This window comes from Calypte anna, chromosome 1 (assembly GCF_003957555.1).
Source record: "Calypte anna isolate BGI_N300 chromosome 1, bCalAnn1_v1.p, whole genome shotgun sequence".
Taxonomy (NCBI): Eukaryota; Metazoa; Chordata; class Aves; order Apodiformes; family Trochilidae; genus Calypte; species Calypte anna.
In genome coordinates this window covers 19,769,745-19,791,003 of record NC_044244.1, presented here as the reverse complement: position 1 = coordinate 19,791,003, position 21,259 = coordinate 19,769,745, and the positions used below count along the sequence as shown (strand labels likewise).

At 42.3% G+C, this 21,259-nt stretch overlaps 1 protein-coding gene across 1 annotated transcript; it reads right to left on the bottom strand.

The window, feature by feature from the left end:
- Positions 1-700: 700 nt before the first annotated feature.
- On the bottom strand, positions 701-19,108 carry PANX2 (pannexin 2). Its single transcript, XM_030464678.1, has 3 exons — positions 18,883-19,108; positions 2,914-4,365; positions 701-1,062 (listed from the first exon to the last, which is right to left on the bottom strand). Exons 1-3 carry the CDS (start codon positions 19,106-19,108, stop codon positions 701-703), a joined length of 2,040 nt encoding a protein of 679 aa, XP_030320538.1.
- Positions 19,109-21,259: the final 2,151 nt, after the last annotated feature.

Sequence of the window (21,259 nt, the reverse complement as noted above, 5' to 3'; positions counted from 1 at the left end):
AATAAACTCTTCATTTCATCATCTTCCATCAAACATAGAAGCATATTGAAGGGCAGGGCATACCTCAGGTATTTTCATTTATAAATGCAAAAGACTGAGTTATCAGTCCTTTTGCACTGAAATGCTGGTGGTAGTAAGGCCCTTTCAGCTAAGTCTCCATCAAGCCCAACATCAGTGAGCTAAAGAAACAAACAAACAAAAATTTTTGCTTGCATATAACTTTTTTATAATCCTGAATTGAAAAAAAATTCCTCTCTGCTTAGAAAAAACCTCTTATTTAACTGCTGCCATTAAAAAAGTATACCTCACCTCTATGTTATTTTAACTTTAATCAGTGATTCTGAATGTAAAGGATTTAAGCACTCACTAAAATTACTGTGGCACGTCATCAGCCTGTTAGTGTTCATAAATTGTGCTAATCCACATTTAAATAAGGAATCTATAGTTTAGAGCTAGAGATAATGGTTGTCTTGGTGTTAAAGGTCTAATTCCACCAGATTTTCTTTATTCTCTTTTGTAAATGTCTGACAGTGCTCATGATGTGATCCTGAAAAAAAATTCGGTGCTATTCCCAGAAACTATAGTCAGTGTGAAAACTCTGCATGCTCATGCAGTGAATTGCATCCTCAGGGGGACCACGGTCTGCACTGCAGCGGGCACGGGCTGGGCCACGAGGGAGCAGCTCTGCAGCCCGCGGCCTTCAGTACTCCACTGAGCTCACCATTGCCATTGGTTCATCAAAGGTGGCCAACCTCATCTGCTTTGGGGTAGGGATGGAGAGCATTTCTCCAGCGTCAGCTGGTGAGTGGATACCATTGTCCATCATGTTTGAAACCTCCTCCTCGTGATCCTCGTAGAGGGTGTTGATGTGCAGCAACGGGTGGGATGGGTTGCAGGTCAGTGCAGGTGTTGGCTCTGGCTTGACTTGGTTCAAAGTCACACTCGTTGCAGCAGTGGTGGTGGCTATATGGTTGTGGTTACAGGTGACAAAAGCCCCGGCAGCAGGAGCGCTTCTGCATGTCTCAGATGAGTACAGGATCTCTTTTGCAGGATGAGGGGTGTCTAGAAGAAAACATAAGAGGCAGTTAAAAGTCAGGTCATCTTTCACCCTTCCACTCCGTCACTGAGCACTGTCCCAAACCAATATAAACCACTGGTAGTTCTGCCACTGATTTCAGTGGGAGCAGGAGGGGACCCCAAAAATGAATTTTCTTGGGACCCTTTGAGAAATCCAGCAGGACTGTTTCAAAACAATAGGGTTGTAAGCTCAGGGAAATGGGACAATTAACAAACAGGTTTTGTAAATCTTGCTCTTTTATGCATGCTCATGCTTCCTTATGTGAATGATACTTTCATAAAATTAAAAAAAAAAAACAACTAAAAAGTAACTTCTATTACTCTCTACAGTCTGGCAGGTGTTTTGTAAATGTTATGATTTAGAAATGTTACGATTTAATGGTTTTTACAAACATTATGAATGTTGAAATCCACAGGATGGAATACAAAAAACACTGGTATTTTCAATGGGAAAAAATAGTGGTTACACATTGTAAGCCACTTGTCTTTAGAAAGAACTCAGCAATTTGACATAAACTGATGTCTCTTTCCAGAAATTGTAAGTCTGCCTTACCTGACGGACTGCAATATAGGTCTAACAACGGGAATGGGGAGTAACAGAGCCCCAAAACTACAGTAATTAATTTTTGCCCTTAAAATACTCAAGCACTAATTTAGATGAAAGTAATTGAGACCAGAAAACCCCCGTAGTTTTGAGGAGTTGAAATCAGAGCAGGTGACTGGATAAGGAATGTTGTAAAATAGCTCACATGCACACTGGGGAGTTGGAAGGCTCTAAGGAGCATAAGGATTTGGAAGTGACAGAAACTTTTATACCTCAAATCACTTCTTTGCTGGGCAGTGGGGTGACGTAGCTGTCAGTCTGTCGAAGCCCAGAGGGAGGTCTTAGCTTGTAATGAGATGAGAGCCATTGCTTTAAGTACGTACAAATCTTTCTGTAACTTCAACTGCACAGTGCTTCTTTCTTTATGTCAGTAGCTTACAAAAATAAACAAGAAGATACTTTTCTGTCTATCAGTCTGTCTACTGAGCTATCACTTAATGCTCACATAGCTCTACCCATCACTCTAGCACCTAACAATCATTGATATACCTGAAACACTCCTTTCAGGTCAGAAAGGAACAGGATTTCCAAAACACACACTGGGAGCTGAGACACAGAAAGTGCATCTCCTGTGAGGCCACGTGGGAAGGGAATGGCAGCACCTACCCTGACCAGCACCTACACTTTGGACCACCCATCCTCTGGTCTACATTAGACAAAGGAAAATTTAAAATTATCAATCAGTGACCAGAGTTGTAATTTTCTAGGTGACAAACACATGCCAACCCCTAGGAACTGGTAGTTTAAGAGAATTTTTTCTACAGGGAGCTTTAACTGCCATTAGTACAGCTTCTCACACACTCCAAGCAAGTAGCTGAAACTGGTCAGAGTATTGGTCATCTACCATGGCAGTTTCCATATGACTTAAAAGTAAGGCAGGCTTGAAAAGTGCCAGGTGCTGGTAGAGCATGAAGGGTATCACGGAGGCCAAACACTCCTAATTTTCTTGGCAAGGCATGACCACATTTGTAAATGTTCCTACATTTGAAAAATTAACTGCACCAACAACCTGCAGGCTGTTTCATAGTGTTCTACCTGTACTAATGGTTATCTTCCATATAATGGACAAAAAGAGAGAACCCCTATTTCTGAGGTCCGCAAGGCCTAATATTATTAGCTGTCCCAACATCTAGCAAGGTAGATCAAACAATTCAGATAAGCTTTGAGCTTCTGAAGATTGCTATGCAAACCATGGTCTGTGGGGGTGGCAGGGGCATTATGACATACTGTACCTTTGAGAGAGGAGGTAACGTGTACTACGACATTCTCTTCCTGGTTTAAAAATCCACCCTCTTGGCTTTTTGATGTAGGCATCGAGGGGATGGCTTGAATCTCTGGCTTGGGTTTTTTGCTACTGAGTATATATGGATGAACATCCAAGGAAAAATGTCGTGTGTGTTTTTTTTCACTGCTTGTGCTTGGGATGGCGTTTGGCTCAGATTTATGAGCGGACGATTGCTGTGAGGATTTTGCAGCAGACTCCAACAAAGGAGCTATAAGACTGTCTGTTGCTGTCTTTCTCCGCACAGGCTTCGGTTTTTCAGGTTTATGGTTTTCAACCTTCATAATGGCTAACTGTTCCTTAAATGGCTGAGGAAGTGGATTGGTAGTTGGGATCCATTTCATCTTCTTCCTTGGTCTCTTAATGATGAGCTGCTCATTAGCATCAATGTCTGCTGGATCGACGCTTGGGTCTATCGTTTGGATCCCTGAATCACGCATGGTTGGAGTGGCATCATGATTGGACTGGGCCAATGCTGCCAGCAGCTGGCGTACCACATTGTCATACATCAGATCACTTTCATTTGTAATAAAATCCAGACGATTCAGTGATTTTATGTGATCTCGGTTTTCATTACAGAACATGGCCAAAATATTGATATCACAAAACTGGGATTTCTGCCACTGTTTCTTGGTCTTTATTCCAACTTTGTTCAGTTTGTCAAATATGAAGTTGGACTTGCGAAATATGAAGAGGTGAATTAAGTTGACGAGGATTATCAAGTTCATGAGGCAGAGGAGAAAGATATCTACACCAGCAATAATCCTCTGGAGCTGGACAGATGGCAGTTTACAGTTCACTCTGATGTGCAACTTGGAGCTGCTTGTTTTGTCTGGAGGCTCTCCTAGTGCACACGTAAATTCATTTTGCTTCTGCGTAGCGTAGTAGGTGGATAAATATGTAATGGGTACGATGCTTAAAAAGATAATAAGCAAATGTCTCGCAAGGTAAAGCTTAGCTAAAAAGTTACTTCGTCCTCTTCTTTCCAGGTATTTCTCAAACAAGTTCTGTTCAGGGCTTTTTTCCTTCTCTGCATTCTCAATGATCTCTCTCTTCTCTCTCTCCGTGATCCCTGGGCCTTTGGACTGAATCTGTTTCTCTATTTTTGGTGCCCGCCCTTCAGCTGCACGGTGGTAGCAGTTATCGATCTCCTGAAGCAAAAAATTAAGCTCTGAAGTCAGTCTGGTAGAGGCCAGAAATTCCCAGCCCAGAGCTGGAATGTACATTATCCCAGCAAAAGCCAGCAGTGCATAAGGTAGGAACTTATGCTCAAACAAGGAGGGCCAGTGGCTGGCATCAACTCCTGGCAAGGCATCTTTTAATTCTGTCCAACAATATCCTCTGGCATACAAGGCTTGATCGCGGGTGAAGTTGTGTGGTGTGTAACAGTATATTGGCTCCTCTGTATAACAGAGAGAAAAGTCACTGCTGTGCATTTAACCTACAAAAGGAGCTCTGGAAAATAAACATTTCAAATTATATCGATTTTATTTTACTGCGTCTTTCCGTGACTGTTAAGCCCTCCATGTCTATTAGACAGCTCTGCCTGCACGCATCTTCACAAGCAAAACTATTTACCTGGACATTTTAGAATGAACCTGACCAGGAAATATCAGCAAGAAATACACATTTTGTTTCACTACCTCTCAGAGAACAATATCCTAAGCAACTGTGACCTGAACTCTGTAAAGCTAAAAGACCTGATATCCACTCTACAGTAGCTGAGGATGTTCTATGCAAATGGTGAAAGGCTCATTTAGTTGAAATTTAAGATTCATTCCAGCTAAATACTCTTCTGAATAGAAAAAAAATGTAGCTGAAGGCAATGTTTTTAATCTTTATTAATAAAGTCTACTCATTGCATATGGTAGAAAAAAATATGAACTTAAAGACATACAAGCATTTAGTCAACTGTATAATTACCAGCTAAAAATCTTGAAGTATAAATGAAAAGGACAGAATCTGCATGGTAACTGCATTTATTACTATGGAAATGTACTTCTACATTTGAAACTACAACACTGTTTTTTATACAGTGTGCAATTGAATGGTGGAACTCACTGTCATACAGTGTCATACAGTACTATAGAAGAACAAATACTTTGGATTGAAAAAGCAATAAAAGTAATGGAAGAAAAAGTAGAGCAAGAAGTATTAAATACACAGATAGTGATAGAGTTTTTCTCTCAGACCTTTTTTAAGCCAATTGGCTGCTGAAGTGTGGAAGCGTTTATCAAAGGAAGTAACACCATCTGCTTCTCTATTTTAACACCTCTTCTAAGCAATTGCTTTTTTGCCATCACCAGAGACAGGATGTTGAGCTCAAAAGACTTATGTCTTGATCCAGTATATAAGTTATGTTTTTATAAATTACATTTTTCTAGCAATACATGAAAGTAAGATAGATTAGGAAAACTTGTCACAGCTAGAATAGCATTAATTGCTCAAAGAACAATGACCATTATCAAAACATCCTCAACGAGGAAAACCATATTTTCATATTTTGGCAGGTAGAACAAAGGGAATGTATTTTACAGTGCTCTGGAATACCTTTAAAAAACTTCCTGAAATGAGACCCATAGGAAGAAAGCATGTTCTGTTGAACTGAGAATCAATCAAGAACACCAAGCTTGCTCCAGTTCTAAATGCAGTTTACAATTCAGACTGAGAACAGCTCACTGGAAGAGAGCAGCAGTACTGTTCTCTTTATAATAGAATTCACAAAGAGAAATATTAAAATACTATTTTGACAATAATAATATTAAAAATAAACAGGCAAAACCCCCTAAACCCAAATCCTTTTGGCTTAACAGAGGTTTCCTTACTTGAACAGCTACTTCTCATATGCAAGAAAATCAAGAGCATTTGCACTAGTTCTTTGGTAAAATGCTGGGGTGTAAACCTCTCCTGTGACCTACTCAAACCTACATCTTGAGGACTGCACAAAAATTGTTTTAACAAGTGATTCAGTGAGGATTCTTTTCTAAAATATAGCCAATTTAAACAGAGTTGCTAGAATAAATGATGCTACCCAAGATAGCAGGTAAAGTAAGTCCTACAAATTCCCTAATTTTTTAAGATTATTTGAAAATAATCTAACTTCAAACTCATGGGAGAGTTTAAAGCACTCTACTGTTACACTGCTTCCCATTTAGAGTATTTCTGTGTATTTACTGTCATGTGTTACATGAAAAATGCTCACTGGCTCACTTGGGTTGGATAATTACATGCCTTCCCAACCTTAACCATGAAGGAATGCATACAAAAAATTACAACTCTTACTATCAAAGATTTACTGTATGATTTCTTGAGAAAAGGTAGATTTCTGTATGAGAAAATGTTCCTCTGGGCTAAAAAAAAAAAATAAATAAAAAAAGGCAAAGAAGCCTGGTGTGTTTCTCCTAAGCAGAAACATTTTGAATTGGGTGTCCCTAAGCTCAGTAGAACCTGCCAGTATGAAACCCAGTTTCCTGTGACATACAGGCATTCCTGTCCCCTAGCTATCAGCACCAAGATATTCAGGAAGATAGCAACAAATGGTTCTCTTCAAGTTTTCTCACTGAGCCAAGATGACTTCTGCCATCTTACACTGACTTGAGTATTACGATGCATACTGGGAAGCTAAGCTTCCCTTTTTGGATACTGTTAGGTGATCACAGGAGCAGTACATGAGAGGTTTGCAGCAGCTCTAAATACATTTTATCCTGCTCACTGTCCAGAAGTCCAGAAAACTAGGTACAAGAGACATCTCACTATTTTTTGGACATGCAAGTAAGATGAAATAATCAAAGCAGAATTACTTAGTCAGCTGTGTAATACAATTGATCAGGCTATGCCATTTAAAAATTAAAATCCCTTGACAACTTAAGTTTTTTCACACACTGCCCTCTGTGGCACCTCATCCTATGAGTTTAAGTGCAACTTCAGTGGAGAAAAATGACAGGCAGGTAGTGTGTATGCAAAGGGCACACTTTAGGGGAATGAAAGTAGTATCTTTTTCTGCTTCTGAGGAATGGCCATTTCCGAAAAAGACTGCAATGCCCAGTTGCATTAGGAACATGCCAAGTAGAATAATTACCGTGCAAGGCTATGATTGCAATGCAAGTGGCTAGAGTCAGTCCTCAGTATTGCATCTCAAAGTAAGAGGTATCAATAGCACAGTTCACCAAGGAGGCTGTGTATTTGCCTATTACTAAAAAAAGACTCAAAAACCCACAACACACCTTGCAAAACAAATATAAGCTGGTGTATGGAACACAGGAAGGACACTGTCAAGAATACATGGTGAAGCTGGTGGATGCTGTATCACCCTCCACTATCTCTGCAAAGTGAAGTTTTTACAAGTCTTCCTGGAAAAGTGAGTGAATTGCTTCTAACACAAACTTTTTGTCCCTTCAAAATAAAGATAACAAAGCCAATCTCTTCGTATTTAAAACAGTAAAAAAATAGACCTACTATTAAAAAGACTGAATTGACTTTATGCATTGGGCAGTTCCTTTGAAGCCAATGGGATTACTCACAGTGCATAAAATTTGGAATCTTTGAAGAACTGATGCTGGATGGGGATAAATTTCAAGCTTCTAAAGTGTTATTATAAGCATCCGTTATTTAATTAAATATGGACAATACATTTACAATGCTTTTGGAAGACATTAAAAAGTAAGAGAGAAAACCAGTAATTATAAACAGTGCCATTATTTGCCCTATATAAGAGGGCAAATAAATTTTCACACCCACTGTATATTTACCTAAAGCAAAATATAAAACATAACAATAAATTGTGCACATCTCCTGCGACCTCCAATTTTTAGAATTTACTCTGAATTTACTCAAACTTCCAACTTGATCGTATGATTTTGGCATTCTAGTGTGACAATTCAGAAATGCAGAAGGAATAGCACAATTTTCTAACAGTAGACAGAAAAAAAAGAAACTTAGTTTTCAGAAAATGCAAGTCAAAAAAGAAAAAATATGAACATTCCTGTGCTTGCTACACCAAAAAAAGGCAAGTAAGACTTTTATGCAAAAACTTACTCAGGGATCTACAAGCATTCAGCCTGCCCCCCATGGCCCCACATGACCCTTTCTGCCCTCTTGAAGAGGGCTGCTAAATCATCCTCATGCTGGTGCCCCATCTGCCTATGAAGGAAAGGCAGCACTCCAGTCAAGTTCCCTCAAGCACTCCTTGTACAGTCCTCTCTACTCAACTCTAAGAAGAAAATTGGTTTAGGTAGAATCTCTGAATCTTCCTACCCATGAGATGCTAGAACACAAGTTTCTATCAGTCAAGATAAATGAGAAATGTCCTGAATTCAAAAATAATGGCAGTGTTTGATGTCCTTATGTTGTGTCACATAGTGTGAGCCATCAGACACACATGCCTCATCATCTTGGATACAAAAATGATTGCACAAGAAAGCAGGTAGTAAACTGTTTATTTTTAAAAACAGAAATAATTTATTTAGTAGTTTTTCAGCAATTTTCAAATGGAAAAGAAGAAAACTCCTGGATCCTCTTGTCTCTGGGAAAAAAAAGAGAAAAGATATTCATGTTACTGAGGTTGAAAATGTAGTTTAAGGAAATATAACATTATTTAAACAGCATATAGGTTTTCCATCTCAGTCCCGCAGTCCACAAGGAATATATAATTCTATATTTTGAATGTAATTCTAACAAATGCTGACTAATATCCAAATTAATTCACAGCCAAAACTTCCTTTAATTTAACTGGTTTATTTCAACTTCTTTATTTAAATGGTATTTAAAGGTTAGAAATTATTACAGCATGAAGATGAATTCCTGAAATTACTTTTGTGTATCAACTGCAGTCATACACTCCTATTTAGCTCATTGAGTTTACTCATGTGAATAAAAAAAGAAAACATTCATCAAACTAAGCCTTAACTTAACCAGTTAATTATTAAGAATTATTACTTTTATGAAAACAAAAAGACAATACCTTTACCTTTCTTAGGGAATATTCTTTCCAAATCTGAATATAGGTTCCATGCCCATGAAGTCTTCCTAAGGTACAAATTTCTCCATGATCAACAAGGTAAGGTATAGCCTTTTTTGCCCACTTTCTGAAACCACTTGTCCTGTTTAAGAAAAAAATCTTGAAGAGGAAGTCTCTGAAGAAAAGAGACAGGAAACCACTGCTGCTAGCACATTTTTCTGGCTCATACTCTATAAGGATCAGTTGTAATGGGCAAGATGCAGATAAGCAGGTTCAAAGACTGATAGGTAATGAGGACCCCACAGGGGTAAATACAGTGTAAGGACAGCAGCACGTGTCCCTAAATTTACAGTTTGGGTCTATTTGCCTTGCAGAACTAGAGCTTGTATTTCATATATTTTGGATCTACAGAATCAATAAATAAGTAATACACCTTCCTATTGTATATAAAAATGTACAGAACACTACTCCCTGTAATGTAATAAACAATGGAACTTCTGAGAATAGGTGGTGTACTCAAGTTCACTTACCAGCAACCTGAGGCTTAAAGACTTGAATTCCTGCCCAGGTTATTCAGGAGAGAATCACAGAATGTTAGGGGCTAGAAGGGACCTCTGGAGATCATCTAGTCCAAGCCCCAAAAGAAAAGCACCTATTCCTACCTGGATGATGTGCTGTGTTAGAGACGTTTATACCAGAAATGACAACTGTTACAGAGATGTTACACAGAAACATTCAAAAGAAATCTTAAGCTGCTCCTATAGAGGAATGTTTCAATGAGCTACCATGTGATGGCATCAGCATGGTGGTAACGCTATTGGAAAGAAAGCTCAGTTACAGTGACTGCACTGTTAAATGCCATTAGGAGCATTTGCTCTTGCAGAGTAGATGCCAGCAGGATTGTGCCAGTCTTTTCTCAGTGGTGCCAGTACCAGAACAAGAGGTAACAGGCACAAACTTGAACATAGAAAGTTTTATCCAAACATGAGGAGGAACTGGAACAGGCTGCCCAGAGAGGTGGTGGAGTCTCTGTCTCTGGAGACATTCAAACCCCACCTGGGTAACATCCTGTGCAACCTGCTGTAGGTGAACCTGCTCTGGCAGGGGGTTGGACTAGATGATATCCAGAGTCCCTTCCAACCCCTAACATCCTCTGGCTCTATTCTGTGCTCAAGAGAGCTCTGTGAGAAAACAGAAAACACAAAACACCTGGAAGGAAATGACAATGCTTGTACTTGCACCTACAGGTGTGTTTCTGTATTATAATGTTACTTAGTTTTACATTAAGATTTGAGGGAAAGTTAGATCTGAAACTAAAACAATGTATCCAGCAAAATATAAAAAATTAAATTCAGCCATACAGATAATTCTACACAAGATAGCTGAATAATATTTATTTCCAAATTTAGGCCTTACAGGATGAGGTGAGTGGAATTTTGGTGATGAACAGATCACCTGCATAGGAAGAGAAGTAATTTGTTAAAAAACCTCCCATTTTAGGCCTACTGAAAAATACTCCTCTAGAAAAGGAACCTCAAAGCAACTACACAAGCACGGGGACACTGTGATAAAGGGGACTACAGTACTAGCTAAAGCAAACTGCTAGAAAATCTGAATGCTGAAATGAAATGATTTATGTAAAACCAGTGAAACTGGTGATACATAGACCATGGTGGCTTCTAAATTCAAGGGTCAAGGGCAAAATACAGACACAGGGAGCAACAGGAAACAGCAGGTTTATTCTACTGCATTATTGTTATGTAATGACTAGAAATTTAAAAGATGGCTTGCATTAAGTACCTCATGGCATGAACACAGCACCCCGAAAACTTTGTCTTAAAAAAGAAGAAAAACACCAATAGTTACTTAGCTCACTAGGTAATTATGTTATTTTAATAATATAGTTATTTAGAGGCAGAGATGGCTGCTGTACTGCTTTCTGGAAAACTGGTTCCTCCATGTGTAAAGAAATTGGGCTTTGTAAAGTATCAGAATGGTTCTAATCTACCATGACAGAGCCAGGACAATCATCCTCCTAAGGCTCCCAGGTGCTCTTGCCAGTTCCATTGTGGAAGTCTCCTGCTCTCCTGAACAGGCCTTCCATCTCTCAGAAGATAAGGCAGCTCAGTAAAGTAATTACTTTAGCATGTAACTGAAGTGTTCCAGAAAGAGTCACTGAGCTCTGAAGGTGCAAAAAACCCCAAACTACCATACATTTCAAGCACCTGGCTGTGCTGCTGCTCTGGTACCTGAGAATCTGCAGACAGGCATGGTGCCAGAAAAGCCAACAAACCCCAAACCTTGCTGTTATAATGAACTGCTCTATTTCCCAGTTCAAATGCAGGTGTGTAATACAGGTTTGAGAGAAAATTCCTTATGATGGAAATAGCTGCACTGGTTTCAGTGTCTTTCTTAGAATAAATCCTGAAGGGAACTTCTACAAGGCCATTCCAATCTACTGCAAAATTATTCAGCTTTTATAATTAAACATGTACCTACTACAGGTGCCCACTGCAGTCATTTTCAATGCTGATAAAACCCCAGGAACTCAGATATTATGCAGATTCTTCTTGAACAGGTTTACAGTTCTAAAGAACAGTACAAGCTTCAATTTTATCTAGACCACAGATGCATAATAATCATCCAGTTTAGGGAGAAAAAGCTTCAAAATACTTTAGGGTAGCTTTGAAAAAACAGTCTTGACCTACTCATTTCTTAATAAGGTTTTCTCTTGACAACAATGAATGAATTAAATAGCTCTTAAACAAAAATATTTTGACCATTTATTCAAATTGTTGAAGTTATCTGAAAGCATGTACTAAGCTAAATCACATCCACATTTTGGTCCTCTTCACGTATGTGACACTTGGGAAGATGAAGGGTTCAATAGTGGAAACAGGGTTATTACATTTTATACAAAGAAGTATATGATGTATATGTGTCAATGAAATTTGAGAAATGGAATTCATGACATAAAAATATCTGTAGCCACTTGGAACTGCATGGAATGATTACATGTAAGGCTCATGCATTTCCTCAAGATTACCTTTATATTTAACATTCAACTGTGTAACTGCAAATCACCAAAACTTATGTAAAGGCAGTTTGCATATCTTGTGCCCACCTTGTGTTTGTGTGTGTGTGAATTGCTCTTACTCTTTGGGAAAAATTTCATCAGCAATCAAAACAGCCACTGGCTGAACTGCAGCCAACCTGTGGTTGCTTGTACAATTGCATTAATAATATATAGGAAAGCACTTAAACACAAGTGGTACTGAGATGTTTCTTAAATTCTCTTATCACAGGTAATTCCACCTCAGAACCAATTTCTGCACTGCTGGTGTCACATACATAAAATAATCTGGCCCTATATTCTTAGCATTAACAATAATCACTTGGAGAACTGTCATTCTCACTTTCTTGTTGTATGCAGCTTTAAGTGCAGGTAAAGAGAAAAAACAGAAAAGAAGCTCAAAAACCATCTAGCAGATAAGTCATGTAAGTGAGCATACATAAATATGCTGCCCACAAGTTGAAACAGAAATAAAAATTAGAAAGGTTTACCAAAAATACAAAATGTAACTCCATCTTATAGTAATCTCCAACATATATATATTTCAAACATACTGTGTCGTGAAATGCATAAAAAACCCATTGAACTCAGGCATATACTGTACTACACAGTGAAGTAAGCATTGCTTATGAAAAAAGATTACAAATCAGAAAATAAAACATAGAAACTTTAACTGACCCTTCAGTCATTTAACTTACTGTATCCTTCCATTATTCCTCATGAGAATTTTCTAGCAGAAGGGTGGTAGAGGGCTGAGCTACGTAACTGCTAAGAGACATAGAAATACAGTATTTATGAGCAACTTTTTGGTATTTTGTTGGCACTGTTTTATAAACCTAGCAAGCAAATCAATGCCAAAGCTTGGCTTTTGACTAAAATATAAAAAATCACCAGCATCATTGTTTAATTTTATTTTAACGAAATATTAGTACTTAACAGCTTCTAAAGGTAAAGCAATAATGACTGCAATACAGAAGAAATAATTGATTGTGGATAGAAAGCATGAGGCACTATACAAGAAGGATATGACTTAGCAATCCCTGTAATTGGCTACATCAGTCATAAACCTTTCGAAAATTTGGAAACCAAAATATTTCAGTATTGTGAGGACAACATAAAACAGAAACAGCAACATGTTCTTTTTTGAGAGTGGCCCACCACTCTCTGGTCCCTTACACAGAGAACCTCCCAAAGACACTACTGATAGTGTTGCTTCTGAATGGAGCAAAACATTGAACAAGAATATTTAAAAACATTGAAAAATACAAACAAACTAAGCAGCACATCATGAAAGCCAAGTATCTCTCCATCTTCTGGACTGTAGAAAATAGTCTTGTAGAAAAGTTCAGCAAATGCCATCAGATGTTTTACTACAAATGTCTGCCGCTTGCTGCCAGTAGCACTGCTGCCGTTCACAGAGGACTGAACTTGCTGTTGAGTACCAGTATTATGCACCTGACAGCATCCTGCTCATGGCTGTGGTCTCTGTACTGGTTTCATGGTAAAAACAATGAGGGTAGAGGAAATGATGAAAACCATATGGAACACCAAACACACACACTTCAAACTGACAATGAATGTTGCAGTCTAACAATATTCTGCATTCTGTGCAGTTCAGAAAGGAAGTGAAAATGGGAAGGCAGTAATTAAAGAGCCTGTCCCTTTTTATCTAGAACCTTTGATCAGAGATACTGACCATGCTTTGATCAGAGATGCTGAAGCACCATCACCAAAACCAGCTGCTGAACACTAGCATAGTCTGAACTATGCATCTTAGAGCCCTACCTACTAACATTTAATTAAAGTTTGGTGGCTTACCATTTTTTCACTAAATATTAATCTAAGCCTAGCCTGCTTCAACATGAAAACAATTCAAATACTTTCTTTGCAAAGCAGTGCATATACATTTAAATGAGTGCTTCAACAGAAGCCTAAGAATATAGAGGGCTTAATGGGGGTCATGTCACTGTTCTGTCAGAAATTCAAACACATTCGTATTTTAAAAAAATATATTAAAATTTCTACTTTTGAAGTAGTGATTTCCTAATGAAAACAGAGAAAACTGAAGAAACTTGGGACTAGCAATTGCACACGTTGTTATTCTCAACAAGAACATTGCTAGGTAAGAAGTTTCCATTAGTCTGTGCTGCCTTACGTCGCACCTTCACCAGGGATGAGAGCCCCCAAAAAATCAGTTCCACTTAAATACACATCTATCCACTGGATAAGGAAAACACACCTCCAAAACCTTCCTTGTTCTCTTGAAGGTCAGCATACAATGGCTCCTAAATACAGGATGAACGGTTTTTTAAATGAATTCTCTCCATGGGTGAGTTTTAGAAACAACATTCATTCCTCTTTTGTAGGTACTCATGTGGATCTTCCTTGTGTAGGGTAGCTACTCCTAGGGCTATTGTAGGGCTATTTCTCCTAAGTAACTTTATGACTACCTTATGCCCGGTATTAAAATGGCATATGGATTTATTGTAATTAACTTTTTATGGGAGTCCCTTCCAGAATCCACTGAAGGAGAATCAGGAGACTCAGAATTGATAATACAAGAGGTTAGCTAAGTGACTTTCTTTTCTCTTATGAAAGATTAGTAGCTATAAAGAAAGGTGCATGCATTGCTTTGCAGAAGGGCCAGTGCAAGAGACGCATTTTACTTCAGCCATCATGAATGAAGTCCTGTCACCACTGAAATCAGTACTCAAACTCTTACTGACTCCTTCACAGCCTGAACGGAACTCCCAGGAACATCATCCTAGTGACACATATGCCCTACATCTTCCCCACGCAGAGAGCTCAGTTTCATCCAAAATGTACTGCCAGCTAGTAGTGAAGTTTGGAAACAAAATTTTAACTCAAAAAAATTCATGGTGTTTCAGATTGATTTATAGGGCAAGAGTGAAGAAAGAATGACAGCCCACGGTTTGTTTTTTTTTTACAGTCAGACTGACGGACCGTGAGAATACTGTGAACACCTTGGGCTCCTGAACAAGGAGTGTGGCCACCAGGTCAATAGAGGTGAATTCTCCCCCTCTACTCTGCTCTCAAAAGACTCCACCTGAAGTACTGTGCCCAATTCTGGGGTCCCTGGTACAAGAAGGATTGTCTAAAGAAAGTTGAGAGGAGGGCCACAAAGATGATCAGAGGGCTGGAACACCTCTCCTATGAAGACAAGCTAAGAGAGTTGGGGCTGTTCAGCATAAAGAAGGCTCCAGGGAGATCTCACAGAGGCTTTCCAGTACCTAAAAGGGGGCCAACAAGAAAGACAACGAAAGACTTAACAGCACCTGTAGGGACAGGACAAGAGGCAATGGTTTTAAACTGAAAGAGCATACCTTTAGATTGCACATAAGGAAAAAATACGCACTGTGAGAGTGTGGAGACACCAGAACAGATTGCCCAGGGTGGTTGTCGATGTCTTTTCCCTGGAACTGTTCAAGGCCACAATGGGTAGGGCTTTAAGCAACCTGGTCTAGTGGAACATGTCTTTTCCCTGCCAATGCATGGGGGTTGGACTAGGTGACCTTCAAAGGTGCCTTCCAACCCAAATCATTCTATGATTCTCTGACACGCATAATAGAAGAAAAGCCCAAGACTTAATTTAAAGCCTTTTGTAACATATTAAGTTCAGCTGGATTATAATTTATTCAGAAAAATCAGCATAGTATCTGTAATATATTACTAATTAAGTAATAATTAAGTCTTGCATTTTATGCTACTAACACAGAATTTGTGATTTAATTTCTCAAAAGTGATGTAAAGATCAGAACATTCCAGTATATGGACAAACAAATCACTTATATGAACAGCAAATGCGCTGACCTAAACAATGACTTTGCCCATGGCTCTAAATCAACATAACTAAATAACTTTATCTTCACCCATAGGCAAAATACAGGATACCATATACTATACTACTGATACAATGATTTTGAAGGTTGATTATACTCTTTTAAATAAACAACACACTCTTTCTTTATCCCATGTTGTGGGGCTACTCTGGTTTCCCCTGTGCTTCACTGCAGCTTCTGGCCCCAGAGGGCTGAGCACCACCCTGGGATGGCCACGCCTTCTGCACAGCCCATGCTGCTCAGAACCCCCATGCTGCTCTCACTACACTTGTACTGGACTGTACAGGTGCTCTTGACTACGTTTTAAAGCTGTGTTTGATCCCACACACAAACTCAAAGGTAGATCAGAGAAGTACATAGGCTTTTCCATGCACTAATCATGCAGACTCTTCCAAACCAATGAGAAATGTTTTGTGAGAAACCACTGCTTTTTGACAACTACACTTTTATGCCTCCAGTGCACACACCACTGTTCAGGGAGCTTTACCAACGCTGATTAAGTAAGATGGGACAGACCTCAGAAAAGGGGGCTGTTGTCAGTTTAGTGGCATGGCAGTAGCTTTCAATGCCTTGCAGAGTATCATTAACAGAAGCAGGAATAAAAACAAGCGTCAAATTCCATTTCCTAGTTTGAAGTAAACGCTGACGCACATAAGGGCCCAAAACAGGTCTGAAAAGGTATTATGATACTCACAGCCAAAGGGGCAACAGGAACTGTACTCAAGTTTGTCAGTAAAGTTTGCACTCTTCATACCTTTATTTAAAGTACACACAGGGAGCAGTATGCATAGCAAGCAATGAAGATGGATTTTTTTAAAGATCGATGGCAGCTCATGAGTAAAACAGAATGAGGAATGACCCTGTATCCAGCCAGACTATCATTATTACCACTGCCAGTGTCTCTGGACAAGTTTGACTTAGTCGAGAAGCCTAAGTAGATACTGTTTGGATCAGAGTAACACCTGATTCAGATCACATTAAAATGAATTGTTTTGCTCTTGAACGCTGTCAAAGCTAAGCTGAATCCATCAGTCCTGAGCAGTTCACCACTACTCCAAAAAGGAATCTGTTTAGTTTCAGACTCTTACAGCGTTTGTATTACATTCCCTTACATCTTTTTTTTTTAATTTTTCTCATATATTACTGCAGACCATCTGAACAAACACATGGCATCACATGATGGAAGAGTGTTTTCCAAAGATATAAGGGTCGCCTTGTAAGCTTTGCCCTGTCAGGATGCAATAGGTCACTGCCCTATATCCCGGTGGGTCAAATGAGCATACCCAGTAGACACAGATGATGCTGGTTTTAGTACTTCTGAAAAACAAATGTGGATCACAACCATCAGCCTGGAGATTAGTTTTCAAAAAAATGAAATAAATTCAAATGCAGAAATTCAGTAGACTCTCTCTCTTCCACATACTTGCATAGACCGCAGTTTAGACTTACAAAGGGATATCTACTGTACCAATATGAGTCTTTAAGACTTGAGACTTCCTCTGCACTCTTGGAGGATTTGTTCATATGGAACAAGTAACTGCTGTCTGTATAAGCAGTAGGTCATTAAAGGATTTCTGCTGGGAACCCTGCACAACATGAAGGGACACAAATGAAGAGGCATGCCATGATCTTTCCTGCACCCAAGGCTATCTTCAGGCATACTGAGCTTCAAAACTTTACATCTCAAACAGTATGAAGACACATATACAGTGTTGTGAGCTTCAGTAGGATTGTTTTGTTATTAGTCTACTTCTATACAAAAGAAACTGGAGGGAGTGACCCCCAAACTTGATCACCAAAGATGACCTTGAATTCTGCCTTTCAGTTGCTATGAAGAGATGGTTTTCAGATGCTTAGCAAGCTCCGCATGCCCTGAAAATACAGTCCCTTTGAGACACCTCCAGATGACCACGTAACAAATGAGGCTCTTATCATTAACTGTGACTGAAGATCTTGAGCTAATCATATACTTTAAAAACTGAGGTAGATAGAAAAAGTTTTAACTATAATTAAGAAAAACACCAAGGCTCTATTTGCAAGTAATTTATCTTTTAAGTAATTTATTTTATAATGAAAACAAGTATCAAGGATATGCAAGTGTTGGAAGTCAGCCCAAAGGCAGTGTGGAAAGCAAAGACTTATTCTGGTATGTTTAGACTGGTTGAATTCAGCCAATTCCCACTAACCCCAGAAGCTACAGACTGCCATGTCATGTCCAGTGTATCGAAGTGCTATAATTTCAGGTAGATCTTCACTGTGGAGCTTTGGGGGACCTTAAAAGCAGCCATGCTCTGGCAGCTACACTCCTCAAGCCTATAGTTCAGAAAGTAAAATGATGCTTATGTGTGCACTAATGGCCCAAAAAGTATCATAACAATTTACCGGGTCACTAATTTTCAAAGCTCATCAAAAGTTGACCTTCCTAGACTGGAAGGCCTCCTTGCTGGTAGTTATGGGCAAACAAACCAAGCCTTTTAAATTGTTAGCAGCTGCATGCAGGATGTAGGCCCTCAACAGAAACATACCACTGATTTCCACTGTCAAAATATGGCAAAGCACAGTGTGCACGTGTCTCCACGTACTGAACCAGCCTCCATGAAACTACCTGCTTCGCCTTAGCAGGTCAGTCAAACACTCATGTTGTAAGACACCTGAACTAATATCAGGACAAATGCTTTAAGTCAGCCAGGGTCCAGCTCAGGAGCTGTTCCGGATCCACCTCGAGGAACACAGAACGTCACCCTGTGTCATCCCCACACACCTCAGCTCCTTGCGCTGCCTGGAGGCCAGAGACCCGGGGCCGCTCGCCCAGAGGGGTGCCCGAGATCCCCACTGGGGCTCCCCGCCCGCCGAGGCGAGGCGCAGCAGCCGCCCCTCAGCGCCGGTGCCCGGCAGGGAGCGGCCGCGGCTCCTGACGCTCAAGCGCGAAGCCAAGGGGTGGTGGCTGCGCTGCCCTGCCCTGTCCTGTCCTGCCCCGCCCTGCCCTGCCCCGCCCCGCCCTGCCCGCGGAGGGCCTCCGGCCGCCCTTACCGGCGAAGTTCTTGGTGAAGACGAGAGTGACGAGGAGGATGGGGATGAGAACGGTGCCGATGGTGACCACGCGGTCGAAGGGCAGCTCCAGCTTCAGCTGGAGGAGCAGAGCCGCCAGCGCACCCGCCTTGTCATCCTGCTGCCCCGGCAGGATGAGCTCCTTCAGCTTCTCGCCCGCCAGCAGCGCGGTGGCCATGTCGGGGTGGTTATCGATGATGTGTTGCATAAGCGGCGGCGGCGGGCGGCCTCACGCCGCCGGGCCTCCCCGGGGACGGGCGGCGCGCTGCGGCAGGCTGACTGCGGGCGGTGCCCGCCCGGCCTGCGGGAACAACACCGACAGTGGTAACGGCGGGGCCGTGGCCGGGCTCCTCCGACGCAGCGGCACCATGTTTGGACCACAGGGACGCTGCCCCTGCGGGGCCTGCCGCTACCCCTGGCCTCAGGCCGGGCCCTGAGCGCCGGTCCCCCTCCGACAGCCCGGCGGGGGCACCCCCTCAGCCCGCCCCCCCGCAGCCCTGGGGACAGCGGCGCAAAGGGGCCGGTGCGACGATGCAGCCGGGCAGCCGCATCCCCAGCAGCAGTTGCCGCAGCAGCTGTGCGCTACCAAGCAGCCTCCCTCTCCCCAAAGCCGTGCAGAGAAATGTCACAATAGGCGGGCGACGAAAAAAGCTGCCCGGTGACAGCGATGCAGTGAAACGCTACCTCCGCTTGGCAATTCATGCTGTACAATAGCGGTGAAGCAGCCGTGCAACAAGACAGGTTGTAGCTGACTCCCTCTCTTAAAGTGCTGCAGACAAGGAAGAGGGCATTTACCTGGCAACTTCGGGTTCCTCGGTTCCCAGGGGACGGCGAGCAAAGCCGGTGACTTGTAAATAGTGTAAGACGCAAATAAAGTCACACTGGACCTTCCCGCCGGAAAAAGGTCCCTGCACCTCCTCAAGTATTAAAGTCTCTCCGGATTTGGAGCGGGAGGCGAATGATGAGTTGATGCTTGTTATTGCAGCGGGTTACCGGTACCTGCATGGACAAGCCCGCCTGCGCCACCAGCGGTAACGTGCGGAGCAATTCAAGAAGGGGCGAGCGGCAGCCGTGAGGAGGAGGAGGAGGAAGAGGCGAGAGCAGCCCCGGCTCTGACTGCGGGAGCGCAAAGCCCGTTAACGGTTTGGGCGCGAGCGGCTTGAGGCGGCCGCGCGGGGAGCAGACACCGCAGCGCGCGGCCGGGCGCGGGGCGGCCGCGGAGCCGGCAGGGGCACGGCACGCGCCCGGCTGCCGCGCGCAACACGTTGGGGCGGGGGCGGCCCGGCCGCGTCCCCGCAGGAGCCGGCGCGCGGCGGCAGCGCGCATGCGCGTGCGCGGGTCTGGGGGCGCGCGGGGCCAGGCGGGGGCGGGGCAGGAGGGGACCCCCGGGGGGGGAACACTGCGAGGGGACCCCGGGGGTAGCGGGGTGCGGTAAGCTCGGCGGAAAGGGGCCCTGGGTCCCTTCCCCTCCTTCCCCTCACCTCCCAGGCTCTTGGCAGCGCACGCAGGGGACCTCAGACGCCGTACGGCGGCGCCTCCCGCTTGTGGCAGCGGAGCGGAGTGGTGAGGAAAGGGCGGGCTGTGACCTGAGGGTCCGGAGCCTGCGAGCACGTCAGGGTGAGGTGCTCCCCTTGGAGTCCCTTCAGGTACTTGCTTTTTAAAGCCCATGTGGGGGTAGTCACGCCTGATAAACCAGCCGAAATGTAGAGAGCTGCCTGAAACGCCAAGGACATTTCTCCGCTGCCCCAGCCTAATGGGGTTCAGCCCTGTGCCCCAGGGCAGGGATCGGACCTCGCTGTCCCAGCTCTGGAGCCGTCTGGGAACGGAGCACTTCTATCACCGAGCAAAAGCTGGGACACACAGCATCAAAGGAGGACATCAGTGCTGCATTATAGCCAGCAGCTGTCGCATTCAGACTAAAAGCTCACAGGTCACAGTTCTTCCTTCCAAGTTATGGGTTTTATATTTAGTTGAAATAGTTTAGATGAAAACCAGAGATATGCTTAAACAAATCTTGCTGACATTTATCTCAAAGATCTGCGGTTGTCATCTGCAACGCAGCACAACTAAGGCAGGGATTTCACCTTTGCCTTGAAATTTCCCTTTCCCAGAGGCTGTGAGCAGTATGATAGTCTTGCTTGTTATTCAGTTTAAAACTGGGCGCAAGCTTTAAATAATACTTCTTGGCAGGGGTTCTTGCCTGCAGGCAGGGATATAATGAGCAAGGCAGAAGGGTGTTCTTATGGAAACAGCCTGATGAAGGATCCCAGGCAGCAGATGCAGAACCGTCAGTGCCACATGCTCCTGAACAGTATCAAGGATGAGAAGGCAGGAAAGGCTAAACCAGAAGCTGTCACCA

Bases quoted from the DNA above. Each gene is read 5' to 3' on its own strand.
- PANX2 (XM_030464678.1), bottom strand. From the start codon at position 19,108: ATGCAACACATCATCGATAACCACCCCGACATGGCCACCGCGCTGCTG. The intron at 4,366-18,882 runs GTAAGGGCGGCC...TCTGTTATACAG, and splicing joins CTTCACCAAGAACTTCGCCG to AGGAGCCAATATACTGTTAC. The intron at 1,063-2,913 runs GTACAGTATGTC...GTTTTCTTCTAG, and splicing joins CGTTACCTCCTCTCTCAAAG to ACACCCCTCATCCTGCAAAA.